Source organism: Sylvia atricapilla, chromosome 8, assembly GCF_009819655.1.
Source record: "Sylvia atricapilla isolate bSylAtr1 chromosome 8, bSylAtr1.pri, whole genome shotgun sequence".
NCBI classification, from domain to species: Eukaryota; Metazoa; Chordata; class Aves; order Passeriformes; family Sylviidae; genus Sylvia; species Sylvia atricapilla.
Window position 1 is genome coordinate 26,632,557 of NC_089147.1, and position 12,030 is coordinate 26,644,586.

At 51.5% G+C, this 12,030-nt stretch overlaps 1 protein-coding gene across 1 annotated transcript; it reads right to left on the bottom strand.

Moving 5' to 3' along the window:
* Positions 1 to 2,328: 2,328 nt before the first annotated feature.
* On the bottom strand, positions 2,329 to 5,861 carry LRIT2 (leucine rich repeat, Ig-like and transmembrane domains 2). The gene is made up of 3 exons (XM_066324507.1): positions 5,752 to 5,861; positions 4,568 to 5,349; positions 2,329 to 3,140 (listed from the first exon to the last, which is right to left on the bottom strand). The coding sequence occupies exons 1-3, from the start codon at positions 5,859 to 5,861 to the stop codon at positions 2,329 to 2,331; spliced, it is 1,704 nt and encodes a 567-aa protein (XP_066180604.1).
* Between the last annotated feature and the right edge of the window lie 6,169 nt (positions 5,862 to 12,030).

The window sequence follows — 12,030 nt, forward strand, 5'->3', positions numbered from 1 at the left end:
AGAGATTATATATAAGAGACAATAAAGATGTTTTATTACTATGTTGTGAGACTCTTTCCCAGTTACTCTGTATTTCAACTCCAAATTTTTTAATAAACTGATTTTAAAAAAATCTGCAGAAGGTGCTTCTGTGCTTGGTGTACTTCTGCTGGCCACGCTGCCTTGCCATTCCCTGTTAGATGACCAGGCACACGCAGCCAGGCCACTTTTTAGGATGACCAAATGGCCCCTTCTGCAGGCTGCGGATCGGGAGAGGGGCTGTGTGGGTTTTGGACAACACCAGGCTGGAAGGAGAGGAGGTGAGGAGCAGGGCGCCCCTGGCACAGGCCGTGGGCAGGGTCACAGAGAGCCCCTGGCAGCGTGGCCCCGGGGCAGCAGGCTGCAGTCTGACACCAGCGTCCAGCCACTGCCATTTGTTATGAACTTCCTCCACGTGGTCAGGGGATGTTTTGTCTTTCCCTGGCCGTTTCCCCACTGTGATTCAGCAGCTCTCTCCAGTCCCTACAGTGTGCTGTTGTCCCTCCCTGCTGACTGGGGTAAAAGAAGGCCAGTCATTACTGACGGTGCTTTGTTATTTACTGCCCCTCACCCACGGCCCCACACTGATCTTCAACCAGCATCAGCTCATGCCTCACTCTGTATTAGCCATGTCTGCAGGCAGCTTTCCCAGGACAAGGCCTTCCTGCTAGGCCAGCTGCTTCTGCCCCTTCCTCACCACTCCAGACCCCTGTGACTTGTACTGAAGCTGCCTGGCCTCCTCCATCCCTGCAGAAACCCCAGAGCTCTTTGGAATCCACGTTTCTTTGCAATTTGTAACTGTAAAAGGCCAGAGATGAAGCAGAGGACCTCGGTGTATTCTGAAAACCTGTCGTGTTTATTGCTTTGACACTAAAAGACTGACAAGACTAGGAAGTCCTGTGAAGTATTAACAGCAACAGTCAGCAGTGACAAAACAGAGCTCTGTTAAAAAGCTGAGCAGTACAGTACAGCAGAAGGAGGTGCTGGGGGAGGAATCATAGGGCCTGAGGAAAGACAGCATGGAAAACACACCAAAAACCAAAATACAATTAGAAAGCCAAGCTACCACAGCATGAAGCTCAAAACACCTGGGGTGTTTACTCTACATTTTTCTTTTTGAAACGACCTTTAACACATATAACAAGGGCTGTGGATATATGGGCCACATGCTTTAGTTGTGCTGGAAAGCATGAGGTAAAAAAAAAAAAAAGAAAAATAATAAGTCACATGTCCTCAGACCCCTGAGAATCACAGCACTGAGCTGCTCCACAAGCAGGAGGCAGTCACTTTTACATGCATCTTCGGGCCTTTTTGCCTCTAGCAAAGAGGTGAGCTTTGGTTTCAAAGCAGCAGATAAGCAGCCATCTGTCTGCATTTAGGGAATGTGCCCGGCTTGCATCCACAGCTCCCAACTCCAGCTCCACTGTATGCCCTGTCCACTTGTCCCACCAGCCTGGTTCAAGCACTTGCACTCTTCCTGTTGGTGGTACAACCAAAGCTGTGAATCTCTTAGGGCTGCGTAAACCTTAAGGAGGAGTTAAAAAAACACAAACAAACAAACAAATAAAAACACCCACCACAAACCACCCACAAAACCACCACCTCTTGTCAAAATTTTTTCTCCAACTAAAATAAAATCTCTTCATCGTGCTGACCCAATCCTCCCCACCATTTGTTGTTGCTGGGCTGTGACCACAGCCGCGCCCAGCTCCCGTGTCCCTTCCCAGGAGCTGGCACACAGGAGAAGCTGGCACCTGGCACTGGACAGAGCTGCGGACACACATACAGACAGACACACCTGTGTGGGTGGATGAGGGGACACCTGTGTGGGTGAATGAGGGGACACTCGTGGCCTCTGGCCACAAGCACTGAGGGGACACTCGTGGCCTCTGGCCACAAGCACTGGTACTATTGGTTTCAGGGGCTGGTTTTTGGTCAGCGTTGTTTTTCTCGGTGTGTCGGTGCGCGTTGCTCCCCGACAGCGCTGCAGGGCCAGCCCGGGGCCACGGAGGAGCTGCTCCACCCTCAGCCGTGGCCGGGCACCGCCATTCCCGGGGCTCCCCACGCCCGCCGCAAACACCCGAGTGCCGCAGAGAGCCGTGTGTCCCCGCGAGCCCGGCCGCGGCCCGGGGCTGTGAGGCGCCGTGTGGCCCGAGGCTGTGAGGCGCCATTCCCGGGGCTGTGAGGCGCCGTGTGGCCCGGGGCTGTGAGGCGCCGCGGCCCGGGGCTGTGAGGCGCCGCGGCCCGGGGCTGTGAGGCGCCGTGTGGCCCGGGGCTGTGAGGCGCCATTCCCGGGCCGGGCAGGCCGGGCTAGTAGAGGTCGGCGCTGTTCCTGTGGGGCGGCCGCGCCTTGCCGGGCTCCTGGCGCTCCGCGGGCCGTCGAGCGCCGCGGCCGCCGTCGGGGCGGCAGAGGCCGTCCTCGCTGCCGGCGGGCAGGCTGTCCAGCGTGCTCTCCTTGCTGCCCGCGGCCTGCGCCGGGCTCCCGCGGCGGCGGCGCGGGCAGGCGCTGGGGCAGCGGGCCAGGCAGCCGGGCAGCGCCTCGGCCGTGCAGGCGTACATGCCGGCGGGCACGGCCAGCACCATGGCGCACACGATGACCACGATGTGGATGAGCTTCTCGCGCTGCTCCATCTGGCTGACGTCGCTGCCCGTGACGAAGACGACGCACTGGCCCTTGCGGGGAGCCTGGTTGCGCACGGCCACGCACACCTCGTACTTGGTGGCGGGCAGCAGGTCGGTCACCGAGTAGGTGTTGACCCCGGGCCCGATGTAGATGGTGTCCTTCTGGGCGGCGTCGTAGCGGCCCACCAGGAGGGTGTACCAGGTCTCCCCCGGCTCCGCCGCCGCCGCCGCCGCCGCGAACCACTCGAGGGTGATGCCGTAGACCGTCTGCTTGGCGATGCGCACCTCCACGTGAGCGCCCGGCTCCGCGGGGCCCGCCGGCGCCCAGCCGCGGGCCGTGGTGGACGCCCACGGGGCCACCACGCGGAGGCTGACGGCCGCCGAGGTGTTGCCCAGGAAATTGGCGGCCGTGCAGGTGTAGTTGCCCGCGTCTGCCGGCCGTGCCGCCGGGATGAGCAGCTCCGAGCGGACGGTGTCCTCGCTGACGGGCTCCGTGGACACTGCGGGCAGAGGGGAGTGCTCAGCCAGGGGCCCGTGTGCGGCGGGGCCCGCCCGGGACCCACCCTGGCCGGGGAGAAGGGCGGCACGGGAACGTGCCGGAGCCCAGAGCTGACAGCAAAGCGTTGTCTGTCTGACGGGCAATAACTCAGCGTTGGGACACCCAGGCACGGGAAGCGTGGCGGGTGTCCCACGCCAGCAGAAGCAGCCGGAGAAGCTGCTGTGGGCAGAGGCCGAGCTGCCCATCGGCAGTGAGCCGCCTTAGGTCAGGGCAAGCCGGGAGAGGTACTGAGGAGGCACACCTGCATTTTGGACAGTGCTGCATCCTCTGTTAGGATTAAAAATGGTAGTCTCAAGAGGCTCAGACCGAAACAGGTGAATGAAGCCAGAAAGCTTTGGGCTGGAAGTGAAATGCACTTTTAAGAACAGTGTGAACCCCTGTCATCTACCTAAACAGGGGTGTGTGGCTGTGGTGGAGAAGAAACTATGTAATTAATCAGCATGTGCTTGTGGAAAGACACACAAGCGGTGCTACTGTGCTGCAACTGAAGCAAATATCAGCCCAGGATTAAGGGCTAATGCTATCCTATTTAGTTAGCTGGCTTATTAGGGGCACACAGAATCTGTGTGCTGGCTGCCTCTATGTCTTATTACCTTAGCTGATGAAAATAGCAACTTGTTCTATTGAAGGCTCTTAGTGAAAATAAACATGAGGGAGGACGGATTGGGAGGAAGAGGAAAAGGTCTCACATTACAACACCTTTGCTAAAGAATATAAATAAGCAAGACTTCAGGAAAACAACCACCTCTGTTTCAGTTCATGCAGAACATGAATGCAGACAGGAAACAGGGCAGCACAGTTTTGTGGTTTGTGTAGTATTTCCTTGGTGCAGTACAGGGGAATAGTGTAGGGACATACAAGTCTGTGTATATCTCTGTGGGCTCATCGAAACACATGTACATGCACATATACAGAATGTGTGTATATATATATATGGTCTGTGACATACAGTAAAGTATGTAGTGTATGATAAATAGCAAATATACATGCATATTTAGATAACTATCTATTTGTTAAATGTGTACAACTAAGATAGGAATTAGTAGCTCCTACATCATGTGTCATGAGAAAAGAGCTGCTTCTTAAAATCCACAAGTAAGATAATTGTATAAAAATGAGGCCATGCTCCTTTCATCATTGACTGATGTCCTGCATGAAGCAGCTCTTACTCTGGTCAGATGTGCTGAGATGCACAGGATGATTAAGATCATTTGGATTACTGCCACCACAATAACTGTGGTGCTCTGAAGGGGCTGGGTTGCTGTGGTGACTGTGATGGCCTGCAGACCTATGTAAGTAGGATAGTACAGCATAAATTTTTAATGAGAAAAAAAAAAGAGGAAGAAGAAGAAGAAAAGCTTTGCTTACCATTAAATGCCCTTAAAAGTTTGAGTGCATAGGTCCACCAGACAGCTGGGGAAGGGCTGGCTTGCACAAAGCAGGTCAGGGTGATGTTTAACCCTGCTGGGACTGTCAGGTTGGTGTCAGGGGCTGAGGTCAGGGGCTTCATGCAGCTGTTAAGCTCTACTTCATGAAAAAATTTCCCTGTCCTGAATTTTGGGCCTGAGCAGGTTAAATAGGAGTTCATCAGAATGATAGGAGGGCCCACGGACTTGATAAACTGGACAAATCCTCGCAGGCGACAGTCGCAGATCCAGGGGTTGTCATGGAGGGCCAGGACAGCATTGGACATGGCTTCCAGCGGCCCCTCCATCCTCTGGCTTCTCTGGTAGACAGGCCAGTTGTAGAAGACATCCCTGGATATGATGGTAAGCTGATTTGAGGATAGATCTAAATAGGTCAGGTTGGGCAGGTAGCGCAGGGCGTGTTCTGGAAGGACATCCAGCCGGTTGTGCTTCAGGTCCAGGATTTTCAGAGTCGGGGTGTCCTGAAATGCTGTCCATGGCACCGAACTTAATTTGTTCCCTTGCAAGCGCAGCTCCTTCAGAGCTGGCAGGTATTCCAGGCTCTTGATGTGCATCACTGTGATGTTGTTAAAATTGAGCCACAGATACTCCAAGGCACTAACGTTCTCAAAAGACCCACGAGGCAATTCTGTTAGGTGAGAATTTTCTATTCTAATTTTCCGGATGTCCTGAGGGATGTTTGCAGGGATCTGCCTCAGCAGCGCAGACATGCAGAGCAAACTCCTAGGGAGGAAACCAGAAAATTTTCCAGGTCACACACCACGTTTGAGGCCAATAAACCAGTTCCCTATGCAGGTCTAGAAGCACTTGAATAATAATAAGGTATTTTTGGAGGGCATGCATAAGCTGTCCATCCATCCATCCCTGGGGTTTACGCCAATTTTATTATAAAGAATGCAATTAAGTCATAAAAACGGCTATGTGTGTAACTACTAAAATAAAATGGCTATGTATATCTCAGGGAAATAAGAGAAATCTCATTCTATGCTCAAGACAGCACAGTTCAAGTATTAAAGGTGGCACTCCATGCATCAGTCTGCCTGGTGCCCACATCATCGGCAAGTTCCTGCTGGGGCTGTCTGAGCCACTTCACCGCTGCTACAACAGGGGTTACAGTGTTCTTACCTTCCAAAGCTGTCCTGGGAACAAGAGCATCCTGTTATGCAAGATGAAACAGATGGATTTATCTTGTGGAAGGCCAGAAGAAGAAGAAAAATATGACAGACAGGGTCCATATTCTCCCTTAAGAAAGCTCTGTGCAGGGGTTTGCACCAAACAAGCCAACAGCCTCCAAGAAGCAAATCCTATCAGCTGTAATCTTCCTTGACGCAGAAATAAATCCTGCTGGGGACCCAACCCTAAGGAAGACATCTAGTGTGGTTCTCAGTCTGTGTCCAAGGGCTAAAAACCACCCCCAGGACCACTTTTGGCCTTTTTCCTCCAGCTGAGGGGGTTCTGATGGACATATTTATTTGGTTGGGAGTATGACGATGGAGCCCAAACTACTTCTTTAGCCAAGCCCAGGCCAAATTCTTTCTTTTTTTAAAAAAATTTCATGGGGTCTGTCTCTATCTCCTATATTTTAATAGCTTTTATCAAGGTTGAAAGCCACAGTAAGGGCCAGATGTCACAGCTGTAATTTTCCAAGTGGCCCATTGCACTGTCCATCCCACCCCAAACCCTGCCTGCTGCACTGTGCAGGGTGTGGCCTGCTCATGGTGGGTGCAAAACCTGCTCCCCAAATTTGGATGTTACAACATGGAAGCATTAGCATGGCACCTTTTTCCTCTGAAATGACTCCTCCTCCCCACAGTAGCTCAATTCTTACAGGTTGGGATTGAAAATAGCAACATAATCATGGCCAGTCCATGGGTTTCTCTCACAAGAGTGTCTTGGAAGTCGACCTCTTTTGTATAAATCCAAACTTTCAGTACTGTTCTCTGGCTTCCCTCATAAGACACATGCCGACTACCTTTCAGTCATCTTGAAAAACTGAGCTGTTGTGAGAAGGGATTTTGAGTAACCAAATGTATTGATCCCTTTTAATCCGAAATAGGTTTCAGTTGTGCTTTCCAAGGAGTTCTGCATTCTCCTGGGGCCCTCTAGTGTGGATGGGCTTCACTACAGCACGGGAGCACGCCTGGGAAAAGGGCTGCACCTCACTGCCCGTGTGTCACACTGGGTCACAAAGCAAGATTAGCCTGAACCTGCTTAACCTCTAACCTATGGGACCGGGATAGAAAAATATTTAAAGTGTGGCAGCTTAGAGCTATATGTGGCTCTCAGGGTTGTGCTGCTTTCAGCCTATGGAAGACACAGGCTTGTTTCTGCAGTGTTTAAATCAACGGGAGCTTGTATTTCATGGCAAATCAGCAAAATGAACCGGTGGGGGAACTTGTGGGGACTGATACAGTGCTTTGCTGCTGTCCCCCGTGTACAGGGAGCAGGCCACAAGATCGCTGTGTGCAGAGACAAAGACTCTTACCCTTGATACATTACAGCTTGTTGATTACCCAAGAGTGGGAACAGCCTTTTGCCCTCCCAGCTGTGGCTGGGATAAAGAGTGAGTGGGCTGTAGGGAGGCAGTCGGGGTCTGCTGGCCGTGCTGTGAGGAGCAAGGGACAGGAGCTTGGACAAGGAACAGGTTGCCACAAGGCACAGACAGGGTTAGGTGGCCGTGCTGGGGACAGGAAGGAGCCAGCTGGAACTGCAGAAGGAAGAGAGAAGACTCCAGAGCCAGGGCCAGAGCTGTGTGGAGCTGCCCCTGAGAGGCGAAAGAGAAAAGGTATGAGAGACTTCTAGATAACAAGGGGATGATGCCTAAAGCCTTCTGCAGTTTTGGTGAAGCACTCCCAGTGTTGTGGCCATCTCGACTTCCACACCTGTGGGGATGCTGTTGTCAGCAGTGCCTCGCATCTAACCACAAGCACATGGCATTTTTATGGTTTGGTGTTTTTAGCTGGAATATTCCTTATTATTAAATATGTGGCAGCTAAGTCATGTCTTCAAAAAATCTTCCATGAAAAATTGTTAGTTATTTACAGGTTTATAAACTACTGGAGTTTCCCTCCATGTATATCTTAAGGCACAGAACAGGTGCCCAATGTCCTGGGATATAGGAAGCAAAATGATATTCAGGGTTCTCTGTCAGAAATAGCTTATTTTAAATAAATTATCTGCTTAACAGAAAAAACAATTAAAAAATGCCGTTGTTTTCCTTTTCCCACATGAGAATTCCTGCCAGTCCCGCCTGCCTTCCACAGGGCTGGAAAGTGGCCTTTCAAAGAGTGGTGTTAGTCAGTACCATGGGCCAATGCTCTGGCTGTTTTCAGGCTGATATTTATTTGCTGCTCGAGAGGCCATTTATCTAAATATATCCAAATTCCAAGTGTACTCAGAAGGTTCAGTATTAACCTGAGAGTCCAGTGGCAAATCACTTACCAAAATTGGATGAATTAGGGCGGAGAGAAGGGGGAGGAGGACATAAGGGAAATAAATCCCCCAGTGTTAGCCACAGTCATTACGCTTATGTTAGCTACTGGACTGGGATTTTGCTGCCTTTTTAATTCAGCCAGGTTTATGCCTGCTTGTAAATTTAATGGTCACTATTGTGACAGCAGATGTCCACTCAGTTCAGCTGCTCTTTAACATCATCTGGCATCCTGGCTGAAGCCAAAATGCAGAACAAGCTGTCTAAAACTCCAGCTGTCAAAATAAATCTCCACAGAGACAGTGTCTGCTGGTCTGTGGGCAGTGGAGTTTAGGAGCTGTGCTGATTGCCAAAGCAAATGCCGAGAGATCACCCAGTGAGTGCTGCCAGCTATGGCCAGGGAGTCAAACTCCAGATTGAAATGGCATTTCTTCTTGTATGAAATCAAGTCTGGGCTGATGCTTTTCAATGAGTCCTTCTGCCACAGCCTTCAGTGTTAGAAATCCCCGCTGGGCAGGACACATTGAAGCACTGCGGGCTGCAGGTGGGTGTTTCAGACAGTGCATGTATCAACGTGTTTAAAAAGGAGGTGATGTAATAGGGTTTAGTGGGCATGGCGATACCCAGTCCAGGCTTGGTAGAAGGGAATGCAAGAGCAGATGTGTGCTTTGGTTCTTACAGCACATCTTGGGAAGTGACTTAAATCAATAAATGGTTTACTCCTTATCATGCTGAAAACAGGTGCCTAACAGCTCTTCCATGACACCAGAAAATCCCCTGAGGTATTTATCTTTACATGTCTGATACCACTGAAAATCTGACCCAGAGCCTTGAAGTCACATCAGCTTCCTTAATGGTTTGAAATTTTACTCATAATTTAGCAAGTACAGGGTTTCTCCTCTGACCAATGCCAGACAAGACAGAGCTTGTGCAAGTTTGTACCTATTGCTTATTGTGTATGAACCAGCAGTGCAGTAAAGCTTGTCTTGAGCAGCAGCAGCTGAGAGGATAAACTGGGATACCTCATCTATGACACAGTGAGAGCGGGCACAGCAATGACAGAAGTCACGTTTATTCCATTTGGGATCACTATTTATTCAAAGCAGAAAAAATACCCAGTAGAGTGTGTAAAATGGAAGACACGCACAGTGAATGTCTCAGGATGAGCCCTCGATGGAGAACTAGCAAAGGGTGCCAGTGCCTTGTCCACAGGCAGCTCACAGAGCCAGGCTGCTCACCAGGGCTGGGTGCAGCAAGTGGCCCAGCTCACGCCTCCAGTCAGCTGAAAAGTGAGTATTTCTGCTTCCCAGTCAGCTCCTGCAGGCCTCACTTACAGGAAGGTCCTTGGGCAGAGGATGCACTGCGTTCACCACAGGAAAACTTCAGGACAGCCTTGGTTCTTCAGGAGCTTACCCATGGAAGGCTGAGTTCTGCACAGCCCAGTGCCCCTGCTGCCTCTGTGGGCAGGACCCAGGCTTACAGCAATCCTGCAACTCAGCACTAAAACTTCTGGAAAAACAGACTTTCTTCTGTTTTTCTATGTTTTTTCTGCCTTGCTTTTATAATTATTTTACCTGTCACAATGTCTCCCCCCTTTTTTGTTAGTTTTAAAAGCTCATATGTTCTGATGTTAAAGCAGTTTGCTTTTATTAAGGCTGTTACCGGTTATCTATTAAATAGAGGACAAGATACATAAAAAACCAATCGCAATCAACAAAACTTATTAAATCCAATCATGTCACTGACACAGGGTCTCACAGCATGAGAAAAATAAAAATAATGTCCAATGTCTCTAGGGGAAATTGAGATAATAAATGACCATTGTTTTAAAGTCCAAATAGTTGAGACTCAGGAGAAAGTGCATCATTAAACAGAGTCAGGGAGCGCTCCGCGCTGGAGCTGTGCTCGCACGGAAAGGAGGCGGGGGGAAGAGAAGGAAAACTGCGGCCGCCGCCAGCTCGAGCTGCTGCGGGGGAAGGAGACAAGGGCGGGCGCGGGGATGAGAGCCTGAACTGCGCGGGGCCCGGGCGGTGCGAGCCGAGCGGAGCGGGCACAGCGCCCGGCCCCGACACCCGCGGAGGGGAGAGCAACACAAAACCCTCTGCAGGCCGCGGGAGCAAAAGGGGGAAACACCGAAAACAAATACAGAAAAGGGTAAAAAGGCACAAAACGCTTGTGGCGCCCCCGCTGCGGGGCGGGACCGGCAGAGCCGCCGGCGCTGTTGGAAATCCCGCGCAGAGCGCGGGCGGGAGCGAGGGGACGCCATTGGAGCCCTCAGCTGTGGGAGGAGCTGTGTGCAGGGAATGTGCTCCGGCTCCTGCCGGCCGCCGAGCTCGCGCGTTCCGCACGGAGCTGCGAACCGACCGCGGCTCGGGGGTTTCTGCGGGGTAAAACTCACCCGCGCGGGGCCACCGCGGCCACCGCCCGCTACCGGAGCCACCGCCCGCCACTGGGGCACCGCCCGCTACCGGGGCACCGCCCGCCACAGGGGCACCGCCAGCTACCGGGGCCACCGCGGCTTCCCGGGGAGCGGGAGCCGCCACCCCGCATTGCCGGGGGAGGCTGTTTCCCGCCGGAACCCTTTTACTGAGGCACCAGCACACGGATTCCGTTTCCGGTCTGTTCGTGCGGCCGCGTCTTCACATGGCTTAGACTGGCAACAGTTCAGAGTGGATTTAACGTGTTAAATGGTCTTCTCAATGAAAAACGGAACTAAAAGGTAACTCTCCCATCGTTCACGTGGAGAAGGAACAGAAACACCTACAGGCAAAGGAGATAGTGACCAGGAGGTCTCTGGAGCCCGCGAGGGGGCGGTTTCCGCAGCTGCTGCGGTCCTTTAGCTGATTGTAATGTTTTTAAACGGATTGCTAATAAAATATCGATAGAAAAGGCATTTTGTACAGTTTGCTACGCTGTAGCAATAAAGGTCCCTATTTTATTCTGTTTTATCCCGTTTGTGCAATATAAGTGCAGACACACGTATTACCCCCTTTTCGCCAGCTGAAATTCGTGATGTAGGATTTCCCGTAGTTCACTCCTATTTTAAACTCTAAGTCTGGATAATACCCCGCGGCGTATGCGCGTAATTTCGCATTTGTGACGCTCCGCGGCGCGTATCTTCCGCCTCGCGAATTTTCCACTGCGAAGTTTTTTAACTCAAAATTCGTCACTTTACTCCGCGGTCTAAGTGCGTAATTACGCGCATATTGCGCTCCGCGGCGCGAAGTTTCCGCGGCGTATTTTTGAAATACTAAGTCTGGTGTTCACTCGATTCCTCCTGAGTGCATAATTACGCGCATATTGCGCTCCGCGGCGCGAACTTTCGCTGGGTATTTTTCAAACTCTAAGTCTGGTTTTCACTCAATTCCTCCTGGATGCGTAATTTCGCATTTGTGACGCTCCGCGGCGCGTATTTTCCACGGCGCGAATTTTGCACTGCGAAGTTTTTGAACTCAAAATTCGTGACTTTACTCCGCGGTCTAAGTGCGTAATTACGCGCATATTGCGCTCCGTGGTGCGAAGTTTCCGCGGCGTATTTCTCAAGGTCTAAGTCTGGTGTTCACTCGATTCCGGGTGCGTAATTACGCATTTGTGACGCTCCGTGGTGCGACTTTTCACAGCGTAGTTCTTGAACTCAAAATTCGTGACTTTACACCCTGTAATTACGCGCATATTACGCTCCGCGGCGCGTAGTTTCCGCAGCGTGTTTTTCGAACTCTTAAGTGTTTTTTCACTCGATTCCTCCTGAGTGCTTAATTACGCATTTGTGACGCTCCGCGCCGCGTATCTTAGGCGGCGCGACTTTTCCACTGCGAAGTTTTTGAGCTCAAAATTCGTCACTTTACTCCGCGGTCTAAGTGCGTAATTACGCGCATATTGCGCTCAGTGGTGCGACTTTTCAGAGCGTAGTTTTTGAACTCAAAATTCGTGACTTTACTCCGCGGCTAAGTGCGTAATTACGCGCATGTTGCGCT

Excerpts from the sequence above, each read along its gene's own strand:
- LRIT2 (XM_066324507.1), bottom strand. The coding sequence starts at position 5,861 with ATGGACCCTGTCTGTCATATTTTTCTTCTTCTTCTGGCCTTCCACAAG. Across the intron at positions 5,350-5,751 it reads TCCCAGGACAGCTTTGGAAG|GAGTTTGCTCTGCATGTCTG; the intron begins GTAAGAACACTG and ends TTTCCTCCCTAG. Across the intron at positions 3,141-4,567 it reads ACTTTTAAGGGCATTTAATG|TGTCCACGGAGCCCGTCAGC; the intron begins GTAAGCAAAGCT and ends CTCTGCCCGCAG.